Source organism: Notothenia coriiceps, unplaced genomic scaffold (assembly GCF_000735185.1).
Source record: "Notothenia coriiceps isolate Sejong01 unplaced genomic scaffold, NC01 NC01_scaffold00026424, whole genome shotgun sequence".
NCBI classification, from domain to species: Eukaryota; Metazoa; Chordata; class Actinopteri; order Perciformes; family Nototheniidae; genus Notothenia; species Notothenia coriiceps.
Window position 1 is genome coordinate 2,361,911 of NW_011359125.1, and position 16,248 is coordinate 2,378,158.

The following is a 16,248-nucleotide window of genomic DNA, read 5'->3' on the forward strand; positions in this document are numbered from 1 at the left end:
CGCAAGTAGTAGACCGTGTCCACGAATGTGTCGTCAGTTACTACCTGAGGTCTTTTACTCAATTTTGTTGGTCGGAATAGCGGTTGTCATTGTGACGTAGATTGACGTCCAGTTTTGTCAATGTCTAGTACCCCGTTAATTCAAATGGCGGCCGTGACAGTCACCTGTATGGACCCTTGTACAAAGTTACCGCCCACTACACCCTCCTGTTGGTCCCGACTCAAGACTGGTTAAACGACGGGATTCCATCTAAATCGACCGTTACTTTTTGGAGATGTTTTCTGGTATGTGATGTTTTTGTCTTTCAATAACTGTACCACCTGTCGAATATATGTAAATATAACATATAACATAATACATACTCCCGCATACGGGGGTTTCCCTTCTAGACAAACTTGTAAAATTCATTTTACGAAGTAGACCACGTGAAACTCGTGTGTTAATGTCTCTGACTAGAATCCCCCATTTTGAGATTTGTGGGTAGACTTTTTCTAGCCAAAATTGTTAAATAAGTTAGTTTATGTTATACACTTGTAGTTTGTATTGATGGTGTATCGGTTATTGTTATATGTACATTGAATAAAATAAAAACACCAAGTAAGTATTAGAATAAAATGGTCAATTGTAAATTAAATGATACGTAAAAAAAAAAAAGAGAGGGTCAAATTTCTCGTTGAAGGTCCAATTTCTGTGGACACTTATTTACACATACTTTTACTACTTCGGTGACTAAAAGTTTTTTTATATTGTACTTTATATGTGATGTCAGCCTGTAGACCGGCAGCAAAAACATTCTTTACAAGTAGAAGGCGTATTTTTTTCGGAGGGCCGGGTGCACCCTTTGGAGGGGCGCCACTGGGCATTGTTTGCCCCCTTTTTGTGTCCCCCTCTTCGCCTGGCCAAACCATTGCATTAATTTATTGGGTACCTTAAGGTAACGATTCAAGAAAAAGCTGTGGCTTTCCTTCAAAAAAAAACTTTTTTTGTACTTTATTAAGGGGGGCTCGGGTATTTTATGGGCGTTGTGAAATTTTATTAAACATACTCGGACCGGAGACCGCAGGGGTTCCGTCTGTCCTTTTCGTCGGGGGTTCCCCTTAATCTTTCTTTAATTGGTTTCGGGGTAGCCTTTCTCTTTAAGGTCGAAGAAAACCACCGACCCCACCCTTTCCCTCTTTTGGTCACCTCTTGCCCCCGGTCGGAAATAGGAACCAACCCTCCAACGGCCGCCAAATCAAACTTTGTCTTTACAAATTCGGGATTTTGGCAGGTGTAGGTGGGTAACCAATTTTTCAATTTCGGATAGTATTATATCCGGGGATATTGATTTTTCAATCGTTAAGTATTAATAAATCATTGGGCCAATGAAACGGTCCTGTGACAAAAGCCTTTTATGACCTAGGGTAATTGTTCTTTGATTTTAGGCGTTCATAGGCGGCATAAGAGGCGCAAAAATGGATTCGGTTGGTGAGTCACGCGCACCTGACATAATAACGTTACTTACCGTTTAAATTGACCAAATAAATGCAGCAGACAATTTTATTTAACCACAATTACAATTTATTTTATTTCAACTATATTCTTCTTATGTAATTTTTTTCACTTTTCGTTTTTCCAATGAGGGTGCATAACGACTCGACTGAGGGTGCAATGCACCCTTATGCACCCCCGTAGAACCGGGCCTGCATATGACGCACACCTGCACACTTGCTAGCCTGTTCCACTCTTTGTTTTCCGAATGCCAGGAAGGATTCTTGCCTAGCTTCTGAAGCAAGTGACTCTGAAGACATGTGCTACCAAGCGAGAATCCTCGCGATTGAGAAACGGCCTCTGTCTGAAACCAGAGCAAAGTCTGCTCTGATTGGTTAGCAGGCTCTGAGATCTACTCGGAGATGTCCCGCCCCGCAGCAGAGCGACATTACCTAGAGATGACACTGTTATGGAAGTAAACACAGGTGTCCAATGGAGGCGTTTCAGGCAGGAGGAGTGTGTGGGAGAGTAACGTAGGAACTTCAGCCGTTGCAGACCATTTACTTGCACAAAAACCTATAATATTCCAAAATGGGGAATTTGGAAGAAAAGCATAATAGAGCCTATTCACATTTTTATATTTATATTTTCCCTTTCTTGTACGTATCTTTTTACCCATTTTCGACATATGCTAATTAAATAAACCAACAACCCTATGCCTCACTTTACAGGATAGAAAGAATAAATCTTTGGAGCCACAATGACATCAATATATAGTTGAGACTTGTCAGCAATTTCAACTCATGGTAATCACAACCTTACATGTCATCATTAACTTGAGCCTACCACTTTCATGTGTTTTTGTGAAGCAATACCAAGAATCTTAATCATCTATCACATTACAATTTCCAGTAAGCGCCAGGCAGCTGGGACTTCATTACCTGCTAGTCTAACGTGTCAGGACAAACATCATGAGGCTACTAGCATTTGCTTTTCCTGAAGCATGGCAGATGTAAACAGACGGAGTTAAGTGCTGAGCAACAACGCCTCGCTGAAGCACAGGTGAGCCCAGAGGCCTTGAAACTCTGATTTTATATAACTGACATGACATAAGCAGTGAACTCTCGTCAAGCTAACAGTGAAGTGAGAAATCTGACATGTCACGATGTGCGCTGGCAAATAACACACAGGGTGGCAACCGGATAAACACCAACATTTAAAAACACACCTAGCAGGAAATGGAAAGATAATATTTAGCTGCTTATAAAATGTGTTAACAGAAATGCTCATGTATTTATGCTAACATGTACACATCAGCGCTCCCTCTCTTTCTGGCACAAACACACAACCAGCCTGAGGGTTGTGCCACATAATGAAGCATATCATCAATACAGCTAATGTCCTGCTGGTTTAGACTATTTGAAACATTTTGTTTTTGTTTTTGCTTGCATTCAGAAGCGTTGATTATGTGGATCAAAATAGCAGAGTTATAGTTGAGGCTGTGTACGACATTTGAACTTGAGCATCCAGGCACCTTGTGACATTACGTAAGTAAACTGCATGACCCAGGCTCCAGCTGGTTTGCATCAGAGGGACATTGTTGAATTGTCATTTCTTGACAGTGGACTTAAACACCGTTTCATACTGGGGTCAAACTGTGTGCTTTGTGCGTAAATAATGAAAAACAAACATTATCTTTATCTATGCGTGTGCTTGAGATTCATTTTGACATACTCAAGTATTTGGTATTTATGCTAAAATATACTTTTTCCAGGGAAAATACTTTGCTTTAGGCAAACATTGATTTTACTGCTAAATGTTCTTGTTTATATTGACGGAAAACAATTCAGAAAACAAACAGTAAGCCCACATTAGGGAGTTAGCATTAGTTCCAGTTGTAATAAGAAAATGCTGCTCTGATGCTAATGCATTTTTCATAATAAACCGATGATGTAAATAATGTAGGGCAGCAGATTTTGGGGGTAATCTCCTGCAGGCCAAAAACTATTAGCAAAACTTCTACTAGTGTCATATTGTGACACAGAAAACTGCTATTATACCTGCTTTAAGCAAGTCATTTTGAAATGTATTTGTAAATAACTCATTTTACACTGTGCTATTGCTACTTCAACCTAAGGAAAGGAATCTACAAATATTATAACTGCACTAAAGCAGTGTTGTTAACCAATCTAATTCAATATATAAAATGTTCTTTATACAGCCAAATATCACAAATTACACATTAGTCTTAGGGGGCTTTACAGTGTCCTTAGACCCTCACATCAGAAAAACTCCCAAGAAAACCCCACAAATAAAGGGGAAGAAATAAAAGAAACATCTGGATGTGAAACCATGGAGGGATCCCTCTCTCAGGATGGACAGATGTGCAGTAGAAGTTACAAAACTTACAATACTGATAAGTTCAGAGATATTGGAGACTGTTTTCCATTGTTTTTTTAATAATGCTGTAATAGTACATAATGTACATAATAAATCAATTATGAATCCACTGCAGTGTGGAAATATTTCTCAACTGTATCACAGCAACGAAAACACTAGGGTGTCAAATGTCAAAACCGATCTATAAAACAGTCACTCGGCTCTCACTTTATTATCTCCCCGACATTTTTAGACTTTACACTGCATGTCCAGCCGAATGTGTTTCCTCAGCGGTCATTTCCTGTCAGTCTCTGTGTAAGTTGTGGGGGAGGCAGACTGCTGCAACCATGGGCTGAGAATTTTCAGCCCAAGACAACAAAAAGAACCTCCCACCACAAATCTGAAGCCTATCTGTGCTCAGGCATTTTCCATATTAACCTTTAACACATAACATGAGTCAGAGCCAACTGACACAGCCCTGATAACAAAGTCCTGACATCAGGATGAAGGCCTGTCACATATCACAGTCTCTTTCTCTGCACGACATGAGAAAAAGTATTTAAAGATGAGGTTACAGGATATGAACTACAGCACGCTACATGCAATTCCTAGTTGTGCACAGAAAAAAAAGGCTCTTAAGCTTCTCCCAGCTACACACCCTTTCATATTGCTCCATCTGCGGATTATCACAGGAGAACGGTATTTGGGCGAGACCTACGAAGTCGAAACCCCTGTCCAGAACAATAACTTCATGTTTTTGCACATGAAAACAAAACTAGGACACCCATACTCTTTCCCAAATCACCACATACTGTGATCTATCATTTCCCCTGTGGTTGGTACTTGTAGCAACAGGTTGCAAACAAGGTAGGCCTTGTCCCAGCCTTGGTTTAATACCTCACTACACAACTCAAACTAAACTCGCACAGGCCGACCAGCAGCCTCACATTCCAGCAGACAGAGAGAGAGACAGAGAGGGAGAGAGAGGGAGGGAAGGTCTGACTTGGATAAGAGCCAAGACAGTTTTCCTCCTCATGTGTGTTTCCCCTATAAGTTTTGTAGCTCAAACTCTACTTGAACAACAACATAAAGCAACACCATGTAGCATTTTACTTGCAGGCTGACTTACATCAACACAAAAACACACGTGGATATTTTGGGATTAGTTGTTTAGAATAACATGGCACTAACACACATAGACAACACAATTGCACACACCTGCTCCTCCACGGCCACATCCTGCAGGGCCTGGCCGTCCCGTGGGCCCCGGATCCAGGTCAATAACTGGCCCATGTTGGCTGAAAGTGCCTCCGAGCGTGTGTTTGTGTGTGAGCGTTATGTCTGTCAGCCTCTGCCTTGTCTCTCGGCTTGCAGCATGTTTCCAACTCACAGGGAGAGGGAGGGTGGAGAGAGCGGAGGGGAGGCGTGGTCTGGGAGCAGAGAGGGCAGAGGGGGGGGTTAGGCTCATATGTGGATATGTCACAAGAGGCCGTAACTCTCTGGGCTATAAAGGGAAGGGAGCTGACTGTGGACTGACACCCACCTGATGAGGGGCCACATCTGAGCTTCTCTAGGAAACAGATACAAGGGCACACATGCTTAAAAATACGCCCTGTTAGGTGTGCAACACTTTTTTTTGCAGTGTATTGGGACAATTTCAGTGCTGCTTATCAACAAGCACACCCAGATGTGTGATGGTATACATGCCTTGAGTACACACAGGCATAGAGACACTTTGTGTACACACTGGCTTCTTATGTACACGCAGTTATAAAGGATTTTGCAACCACCCTCCATGGCTGCCTAATTGCCTATGAGAATAAAGGGAGGGGCCAGACTTTAGTTTTATATTACATCTGTGTCAACTCTCTGCGGAGAGAAAACAAGTCTGAGCCGAGAACTTTCAACTCTTTCTCTGTCAGCTATCACCAACCCCTGAGGATAATAACAGGGATATACAGACATATATTGATAAAGCCCTGGATGTTTCAACATCTTGTCAACAGGTCAGAACTATGAACCGATAGGCACCGGGTGAGCCAATGATAGACTGTTATCTGTAGCAAATGGATGGGGATTTCTTTGTTTTATAACAGCCGGGTTGGCAGCAAAACAGATATTTGTCAAACCAGAATGTAGGGAGTGTTTAAAGAAAACATCACTAATGAATTCACTGAGGCCAAAGGCTTAAGGGTGTTGGCTTTCAGAACATTTATCTTTCACCTTTTATCACCAAGATGAATACTTTGGACTTTAATTGAACAACAATCTACAGAAGGGGGAATAAGGCAGTATCATCTGAAAACCTTATTCACAAGAAGAATATGTGGATAAGGTATATTCAGGTGTATCCATGGCCGTCGTTTTCATGTCATTTAAAGGAAAAGCAATTCAAGTGCAAAATGAAATTCCATTCATACCTCTGCGGCTTCTTCCTCCCGAATGACTTGGGTGTATTAGAGCGGCCCTTTGGGTGGGGTGTGCTGACAATGCAGTCGTTGAGTGAGTCACTGTGATGGAATAAGTCTGATCCTTTATTCACTTAAAGATGTTTAGTAGCACACCTCAGCAAAAAATGGAAATCATGTACTGCTGGTTAGTTTCCTCCCGCCAGACCTGACACTCCTGTTTGTGCAGCACACGTAAAAAAATGGTTATTGTATCTAAATGTCCAAGTGGAGTGGTGTGCTCTCCCTTTATGCATGCCTTACAGAAAGCTTTAAGGATGCTAAATATTATTCCTTGGAACCTCTACCATCCTTGTGCAATATGATAATGGGAGTAAATGGCAACAAACCAAACCCCTGTTGGTGTTCTTTGGAAAATAAAGATATGATAGGCTACACATAAATAATAAATAAATACTAGAATACATGGATTATTAAAAACAGTTGAAACACACAGGTCTATCTGTTGCTGCCTGGTACTTTAGAAATGTTGTGTATAATTAAACAAGTACTTGTAAGATATAAAAATGTTGTGCATGGATGTTACACACTGCTTTCCAGATGTTTTAATCTGAGAGGGATGTGAGGCAAAGACAATGTCCGAGATAAAAGTGACAGATGCATGCTGGTGTGAAAACACCTGGAGGAACGCTATAACAGTTTGTACTGACAAATGTATCCACCTATCAACACGGTCAAATGGCAGCAGTGGCAGTGGTTGAGACAAATCATTGGGTCAATAAAGTATGTTTTCCAAACTGCATATGTCGAGAGCTGCGAATAGACCTTGGTAAACATTGTTAACCCAGGCCCAGGGTTTCAAAACAATCCACTTCCACTAGCTCTGAGTTACATATTTGTTGTTATTGAACAAACCAAATTGGGAACCATTGTATATTTTTACCCTGTCCTACGCTGGCAATTTTTAGACCGGTTTAGTTGATTTTCAGAGAATAATAAGCCTGCTTATGTGAGTGTAGGTCCAATATGCAAGGATTGTGCCAGTAGGAAAGCTTTCTTAAGCGATGGCCAAGTGCAGTGAGAACATCTCTAGGATAGCTTTCCTTAGAACCCCTTGGCGCCTTTTGGCCACAGTCTCCTTCATAATCCACCTCAGAGTCATAGGTCAGTCCAACTTGAACCCATAAACATCACACACACATCTGTCTTTACAGTCAGTAATGTAGACATTCTCAGCTTTGATGGGCTATGCAATCGAGAATAAATATTTTTAAATCATCTCAGAAATCCTAGAAAACGTTTGATTTTTAATCAAACCAAACCCGTTTGTGTGTGTGATAACCGTCTGTACATCCAGGGGTTCATTGTATATGGGAACTCTTATCAGCTCTTTACATAAAAAATTTAAACAATTAAGTTGAAGCCCAGAGCAGACTCACTGAAACCATGGCAACACTCATGTATGTCTGCAAAGCAACTAAAAGTTAGAGCAGGTCATCCCAAAAATGATTTAAAACAAAGACTAATGTACAGTAGGAGTTACAGAATCCGTTCATATGCTCAAAGTGATACAAGAAACGTTAGTAGGGCTCAGAATGTCAAGTGGCCCGAACACTGACGCTTTCCTCTACCCATTCATTTCCCCTATTCTGAAACCTTGTGAAAAAGCAGGCAAAATAAGTTGTGTATGTTTTGTCTTAGGGGAGGCCCCCATTTATAGACTTCAAAAACCTTGTCTCACTCTGTACCATCTGATCAACGCACAGCAAAGGAATTAAGTCATACAAGTTTTCTTTGCATTGCCTATCTTTACCTAATGAATAGAAAAAGACAAACAAAGCATGTACAGCATATGATCCTGCAGTACATATTGCAAGGTGAGGTGTATACACATTTGAAAAGGCTCATGCTTGCACATGCGTGTACACATGCATACAAGGCATGTGCACATGCCTCCACATCATGGCACACCCTCTGTCAGACGGACACACCTTTCCCTATCTTAAGTACCACATTACCCAACCTGTAAAACTAGCTTGTGCACCTTGGGAAAGATATGTCTGCTAANAAACCTGAGAGAAGAAAATTAAATATGAATGGAAATGCCAGATGTTTCATAAACATGTATGGAGTGTCAGAGTGAGCATATGTAACTGGACTCCTCTGCTAATCTGGCCCTCTTCTATATATTTAGACCCATGTCGTACTACAGTCACTACGATCTTCACTACAGTTATACAGTTATGCTTTGTTATTATTATGCCTTAGTGCCATATTGGCCTAATTGTTTTGACTGCTATATTTTGTACAGCCATAATAATAACAAAGCATAACTGTATAACTGTAGTGAAGATCGTAGTGANACCCGTTTTGAAGATTTGATCCAGATTAAAGCTTGGATTGGATTTCCTGATCTGGTCGGATATCAAAGTGATCCTAATCCTGTTTTTTGGTTTTGAACTCCCCAAAATCCAAATCTGATCTGATCAGATAGGGATTAAAAGTTTTGAAATCCTGGGCAATTTTTAGCCTTCATGGGAAATACATTTTAATTTTTCCATTTTTGCTCACGTTTGTGGTGGCCTATTTGTTTTCAACCAAATTTTGATGACATAAATGTTTATGCTCATAAAAGTATCACAACAAAGATTGTCAATCAAAAATGTAATTTAGATTAAAGAAAAAATACCTTCAAAAAAAAAAAAAGTCCATCATTTGTCATCACCTTTCAAATAAAAAAATATAATTAGACATTATAGATGTCTCTGCAATGTGGTCTCTTGTCTTCCTTGTATTATTTTTCATGTCCACTAGATGGCGATCGGTAGGATTATAGCACTGATATTCAGGATCTAGTCATCTTGAAAAATCGTAATCTGGATCAGGCTGATCCTATCCTGAATTGCTTTGAACTCCAGGGACAAAATCTGGCTGACTTGTCTGATCCTGGATCACAAAAAATGGGATTTCAAAATCGGATCGGATCTGATTGAGATTAAAAGTTTTGAACTCCTGGGCCCAGGTGATGAAACTGAAACCAAACACGGATGTGAGGGGAAATGGGTCCCAGGAAATAGCACAAAACAGAATAATAATTAAAGAAAATTGCAATTACGTATTTCATTTGCAGGCAAGCAGTATTTTATTCATATTGTGTACTAAAATAAGAATATTATGCTGCTGCAACAAAAACTATTTCCCAAATTGGGATCAATAAAGTACCATCTTATCTTGTCTTATTATTGGATATAATGTATGAAAAAGCATACAAAAATATGTTGTCAATTTCATTTTAATTCCACAAATATTTGCATTAGACTTAGAACAAGTGGATTAAACCTGTGAAGTCAGACTGTAGTTTACAGAATCAAATTTACATAAAACATGTGGTTTATTTTAATTTTAGGCATCTAGTAGCTCACTCTTTATTTTATATTTTTTTATAATATCTAAGGTGAAGTAATAGGGATTCGTTAATGTTCACTTGTAAATTAGTAAACCTAATGTTATAAAAGAAGATCTCTAAAAAAGCTGTAAAGCGATAGGCATTTTCTGTGTGGAGAAGCAATACTGATGTGTAAAAGGATGAATGGTAGATGAATTGAAAACAAGTAGGAATGAGGGGAAAAATCCCAAATCCATTCAAATACAGAGAAAGTAAAAAACCCTAGTTGCTAAGAAAGACAACAAGCTTACTTTTACTGAAGCAAACATAATGTATTTTCTGTCTTTCATTCAAAAACACTATCTGCATTTAAGGTACATTGTATATTTATTGTAAAATGACTGTCCAAATATGTCCTGCTTTTATTTCATCAACCTAAATCCACCAGTGTTTGCTACCAGTTGTTTTTAATGTTGTTTTCATGACATCAGACGCTGTTCAAGCTGTTGACTGAACAGTGCACAATGGTCCACAAATAAATGTGTTGTGAGAGTGGATGTTATTTTCCCCCCTCTCAAACACAATGGAGGTTGTGTAGGTGGGGTTCATGCACACAGACTGTAGACATCAGACTCAAACAAACACAACAATAAGAGCCACGTATTCAAATAAACTCTCCAGTTTAATTCAGATGAACAATGTTTGTCTAAAAATACAATGAGCTTGTTAGTGACTGTGAGGTCAACTTGTCAGGACCGATAATGGCCGATACGTTCATTCACCTGGCCGTGTGCAAACAGGTCTGCACCAGATCTGCAGTATAATCCACGTTTACCTAGCAACAACTGTTTGCTTTACACTGAGGCACTCACTCCGTCACACAGAAACACACAGCTGATGAGCCACAGAAATATAAGCTAAGATGGACACCCTTTGTTGCAGGTGGGCATGGTTTCATTACAGAGGAGTGAATCTTTGACTTTCATTGATTCTCGGCTGCCTCTGTCTTTATCTCTGAGCTGTGAGGGTGTGTGTGTTTCCCTACAGCCTGATCATCCACTGTGAGGACAAACACACCGACGCACTAGAAACACACACACATTATTTCACTCAAATGAGGTCAGAGGTCTGAGCGGGGGCTAATTATCTTTCCAGAATGTGAAGGAAAGTCCTGGCTTTTAGCTGGAGGAGGATGACGCAGATGAAGCTGCCACCTCGACAGACGGTAACACAACCAAAACCAATTAAGTGTGGCAAATACATGTGAGGACCTCGACTGCACTTCCTGCTCATCTCAGAGCACTATAGGTTCAGTGACGATAACAGTGTTATAGCTTTTTCACAATTACTCGACGATACCCTGGTTTTGAGTGTATACTACATACAGTTTAACATATTCAAAGTTATTTATGCTGAAACAACTCATTATCAGACACACAACAGCAGTTGATTGGACTCCATGTCACCCGTCGACGCCGTGAAATCTGCTGCCTGATAGAGGGTGTCGTTTTTCTCAAACTGATATTCTGAACAATCTGTGCTGTTGTATTTGCTGTAAAGTGTCTCGACTGTAGGCTGTTTTTATTATATGTACAGCACTTTGGCTCGACTAAAAATCGTTTAAAAATGTGCTATATAAATAAAACTTGATTTAATTTGATTTACTTGTTAGACGCTTTTATCCAAAGCGACTTACATACTTAATGCTGTGGGCAATCTCCACAGGAGCAATTTGTGGTGAAGTGTCTTGCCCAAGGACACAACGACATGCTGACTGCAGTGGGGTTTGAACCTGTGATACCCTGATCCGAACACCAAGGCTCTATCCACTGCGCCACACGCCTCCAAACAAGAGTTACTGTCATATATGATGCAGTACACTGAGGTTCAATTACTTTGCCTGATTATCTCCTAATGGATGAACGGGTGTTTTCCAGCCTCTCATTAGATTGGATAACTTTCCTATTAAAGGCTAAACAGGACATTTATGGAGGCCCTTCCTTTTCTATTAACGATTTACATTCTTTCCTTTAATAATTATTAGGCAAGGCAAGGCAAGGCAAGGCAAGGCAAGGCAAGGCAAGGCAAGGCAAGGCAAGGCAAGGCAAGGCAAGGCAAGGCAAGGCAAGGCAAGGCAAGGCAAGGCAAGGCAAGGCAAGGCAAGGCAAGGCAAGGCAAGGCAAGGCAAGGCAAGGCAAGGCAAGGCAAGGCACGTTTATTTATATAGCAACTTTCAACACAGTGCATTACAAAAAAGGTGTACTTTTCTCTCTTTTTTGTTTAGTGTCAATGTAGATTTTGTGCATGTTTTTTTGCTGTGTTACATATTATATGAATGTAAAAGGCTGTATCTTATGGTGGTAAAAACATAAATGAACATATGGTGGGGAAGAAAAGGAGAACAGTAAATAGTAAAACAACAAAAGAAGCAAATAAAAATACATATATGGACATATACATACAATGGTAAGGAATACATCAATAATAGATATTACAAAAGCTGCTAAGAAGTAAGACAACAAATTGTTGAATCATTGATAAAGGACTATGTTTGTACCTGCTGTCAGGAGTGAAGAAGAAGAAGTGAAGTTAGTTAATATAGAGAAGAAGCAGAAGTCACATTGTTTGTTTAATAACTCCCTGTGTAAATGTTTCAGCTGTTGTACATATGATTAATGCTATAAACAGAACGAGCAAAGGGAGATATGTAATTCATTCATGTCCACAACGCTCGAGCAGTGTTACAAATGTCATCTGTTATCAGAAGCTGCTGTAAAGATGTCGTCCTGGTGTCAGTCCGATTGGCATCACTTTGCAGGTGATAGACTGTTCCTCTCTGGGGAGACGTGACAGGGTTCACAGAGTTATCAGGAGGTGGGAAGGTCAGATGGACTGTGTCTCTGAAGGGCATCAGAGTGATGAGTCAATGCTCAGACATACAAGACCTCACGTTCACCCACCACCGAAGACAGAGATAAAGGACAATGGACCCAGAGGAAGTGCACCAATCTGACAGGAAGTGTGCTGAATTTATTATTATGATTGTGTGTAATCAGTTGGCTCTCATATCCTGCCTTGATACAGAATCAATTTACATGTCAGTCAATTTGGTGTTGTTATTCTGAAGTCTGCTTTCCTTTTAGCAAACAACCATATGGTCTAAAATCTCATAGATATTGTTTCATAGAAAAAAAACTGCTCCAGTAAGAAACAGATGGGGATACATTTGTTGAAGTGTATCATGTCTGTCATACAATGGTCAAGATTAGTTAAATCACATATTTGTTTTACAGTTTCTAAAATGTGTGCAGAAATACTGAAACGCGACATAATAGAAAACTAAAACATTGGGAATGCGCCTTTTTGACCTGGTCACTATGCAGTAAGAGTTTATGACTTTGGAACAAGGTGAAGAAAAACTAAGTACACTGTAGTCCAAGAACCAACATTAGAAATCCCCCATATATATATTCATATTAATTGATGTACACAGAGAAAAAATAATGCTTGCTATAAAAAGAAGATCATAAAAAACGACGTCAGCCATGAGAAAGTAGTCCCATGATTTAATATCAGTTAATATAAATAGGTTTGGATTTTTTTTCAATATGGAGCTCGTTCCATTATTTTGGTGTTTACATTAGACGGTGTCCTGTTCCTCTTTATTGGGCCTGCTGTCACTTTGTTGGCCACCAGAGGGCAGTGTTGTTCTAAATAAAGGCTCCAGGTCTTTGAGAGGAAGAGGATAACATCAGCAGTGAGTCAACTGTTCCCCGGCCTGTGGGGTGTGTCCGTCATGCCCCAAAACAGTGTGTACGTATGGTTGTGTGTGTTCTTCCTGTGTTTCATGTTGGTTTAATATTGTTGCTTCACATGCATTGAATCACGCAGTAACTTCAGTTTGTAAAGCACTTCGATCGAACATCCTTCACATGATCACATCTGTATTTCAGTATTTCCCTCGTCTTGTCTGAACTAGTATCACCCAGTTCTGTGAACATCAAGTAGGCAAAAATACTTTACTTGCTGCAGCTCCATGTTTAATTTGCCTACATACAAACGCGAAACCATTTGCTGGTGTCAGCTTTCACTTCGATCAATCATCAGAGCCGAAAGCTTTCTCAGCAGGTGGGGCCACTGATTTTTGATCCAAGGGGTAGATCAGTGAATAGTCAGATTCCACAACAGTGCACAACAGAGGACGCAGAAGCACAATTAAACTCGTCTATCCACCCGTGTTTTCAAGATGCCACACAAGAGCAAGAAGAAAGGCCATGGTCACGATAAAGACCCCAAGGACGCGAAAGAAGTAAGTGTTCTCTTTTACTGCACGACGTATCAAGTTGAAAGTGTTTATGGATGCACATTCTTTCCAAAACACCCAAATAACTTCAGATAACTCCGCAATATTTTCCATGTGATTGCTGCAAGTAATTTGCAATTCACAAACGTCACATTTTCTGTGCTTTTTTATGGAGTGTGTGCGACATGAATCTGCTGCATCGATTAACCTGGTCTTGAAGTCAGCATCGATCAATCTGTTGGCAGTGTTTTAAAAATATATTGATGGTCGTGTTTTCGGTTGTTTGAATGCCCACATCGCCAAACAAAGATACAACTATGTCACAAAGATACAACTATGTTTCTACTTGTATGTGAGTGGTCATGGAAGTGAGGAAGGGGGAATTTATCTGCAGGTAGGGACTTGATTCTCTATTGTTATGCGGAAGAGCCAGGTCCTGCTGGAAAACAATGCTTTTGCGTTATTGTGAGTCAGGAGAGGGCTCCAGACAGCCCTGTGTGGTAATCATCAGATCAATGTGGGGAGTGGCTGTTTGAGGAGGCATGAACGGCAAGATCCTGCGGTGAGGAGAGCGGGGCAGAGCAGGGTGGAACAAACTTCTTTCAGAGTTTCTCCTCCTGATCCCTCATGGCGTACGCAGCATACTGGATGAGCCTTGTGAGTACATCTGCTACTTCTGTCTCTTTTTGACCCTCTGGCAATTTTCTCTAATCCATTGGCACCAAAAGAGCCGTGGCTGCTTTCTTTTTATTGTCGTAAACCAGCAAAACCTGTCTGCATTTGTATCTGCTGCTGAATGCGCGTTAAAACGTGTCATAGGCTGCACTAGATATCCCTCTGAATAGAAGTTAATCATATTGATTGCTTTGCCCATATTCTGTCACACACGCAGTGTTTATATACCAGGGTGTGTGTGTGACTGTTTAAACTGAGATAAGCTTCGACATGCATTTCTGTCACCGTTTAATTCATCTGTCATTCCTCAAGGCAAGGATCAGATCTAAATGTAATGCAGCATTCTTGCTACGCAACTAATTTCAATCTAATGCTGCACATGTTTTAAGACAAGACATTTATTTGAATGACATGCAGTTTTTATTGCTAACGATTCTACCAAATATATACATATTTTCTGTAAATGAGATGTATTTGGTAGCATTAGATTTACACTAAACATGTTGAAAAAGCATGAATAGCAACAATTTGACTTGATTTGCAATTTGACTGAACATGAAATACTTTTCATCTGATGTTATATGAATAAACTACCAACACAATAGTCTAAAGTCGTGGCATCCTGTGCAGAACATTGAATTTATTGGCGGCAGATCATTTGGCATGCACAACTACAATCTGGTGTTTATTTTGTGTGTTTTGTGTGTGTAGAAAGGAGAGGCTCCTGCCTCCCCACAGATCCATCATAGCAGCAGGTCTTCAAACTCCTATTCCACTGCAGAGTCCTACTATGGCAAGGTACTGACTCCCCTCCTCCTGCTGTAGAAGGATGAATCTCTCAAAATTCAATATAAAAGGGAACTATTACTCACTCAGTTATGTGACACAATGTTAATGTTACTTTTTCGTTTAATTCAAAATGGCTACTAAACAAACTTTCTTATTTCTATGGTTGAGGATTTCTTACCCAAAAATGGGACCACAGGTCAGAAAAGGAAGAACGTTGTTAAAAACGTGCTTTGTAGTGGATGAGTGCGTACCATTCGGAGGTGAATGCTCATTGCTGAATTGAACGCTGTAGGCTACATGTGAAGGAAGTATTGTGTTTGTCTCCCTCTGCTGAGTACAAATCCTGAGAAAGTTGCTTTTGCTGACAAGGGGGTGCAGTTAACCCACACTGTTAGCATTCCTGATCTTTTTTAAGCCTGGTCTCTGCTATCAAAATGTCTGTGAACATTGTTCGTTTAGTTGTTGCAATCATATGGAAACTATTGCATAACCCTTTATTTTTGGTGCACTTGGAACATTTTGCAATACTGTGACTCTTATTTGCTCTAAAAAACTCCTGAGCTGTTTTTTATCTTTATCAGTAAAAGTGTGTGTCTTTACAAGGAATACTTCTCCCTACTTTTTCACATATTATTTTCACACTTTCCCTGTGAGAGCCAACTTTCGTCTGACCTCTTCTAATGTCTTTGTGTTTTATGAGCAAATGGCTAAAGAGTTCCTAATCTTTCATACCTGTCTGTCTAGTGCAGAAACTATGTAATCTCTCTAGTAATCTGATAACAGTGGACGTACCGTGTGAGGGGGTGATGGGCAGTTTGTGTAGATGTCTGCACTGCTGT

At 40.1% G+C, this 16,248-nt stretch overlaps 1 protein-coding gene and 1 long non-coding RNA gene across 3 annotated transcripts in view; one reads left to right on the forward strand and one right to left on the reverse strand.

Annotated features, from left to right (window-relative positions):
• The window catches only part of cast (calpastatin), a 32,924-nt gene extending 27,655 nt beyond the window's left edge, over positions 1–5,269 (reverse strand). Inside the window, exon 1 of the mRNA XM_010784753.1 lies at positions 5,068–5,269. Coding sequence (XP_010783055.1) covers positions 5,068–5,142 — 75 coding nt within the window. The 5' untranslated portion in view covers positions 5,143–5,269. The remainder of the gene's footprint in view (positions 1–5,067) is intronic.
• An 8,269-nt stretch (positions 5,270–13,538) lies between these two features.
• Positions 13,539–15,473, forward strand: LOC104957062 (uncharacterized). Of its 2 annotated transcripts, none has more exons than XR_799630.1 (3): positions 13,539–13,951; positions 14,373–14,602; positions 15,332–15,473. It is a non-coding gene; the product is annotated as an uncharacterized lncRNA (long non-coding RNA). The 2 variants fall into 2 exon arrangements; XR_799631.1 differs by having other exon boundaries at positions 13,542–13,951; positions 14,420–14,602; positions 15,332–15,469.
• Positions 15,474–16,248: the final 775 nt, after the last annotated feature.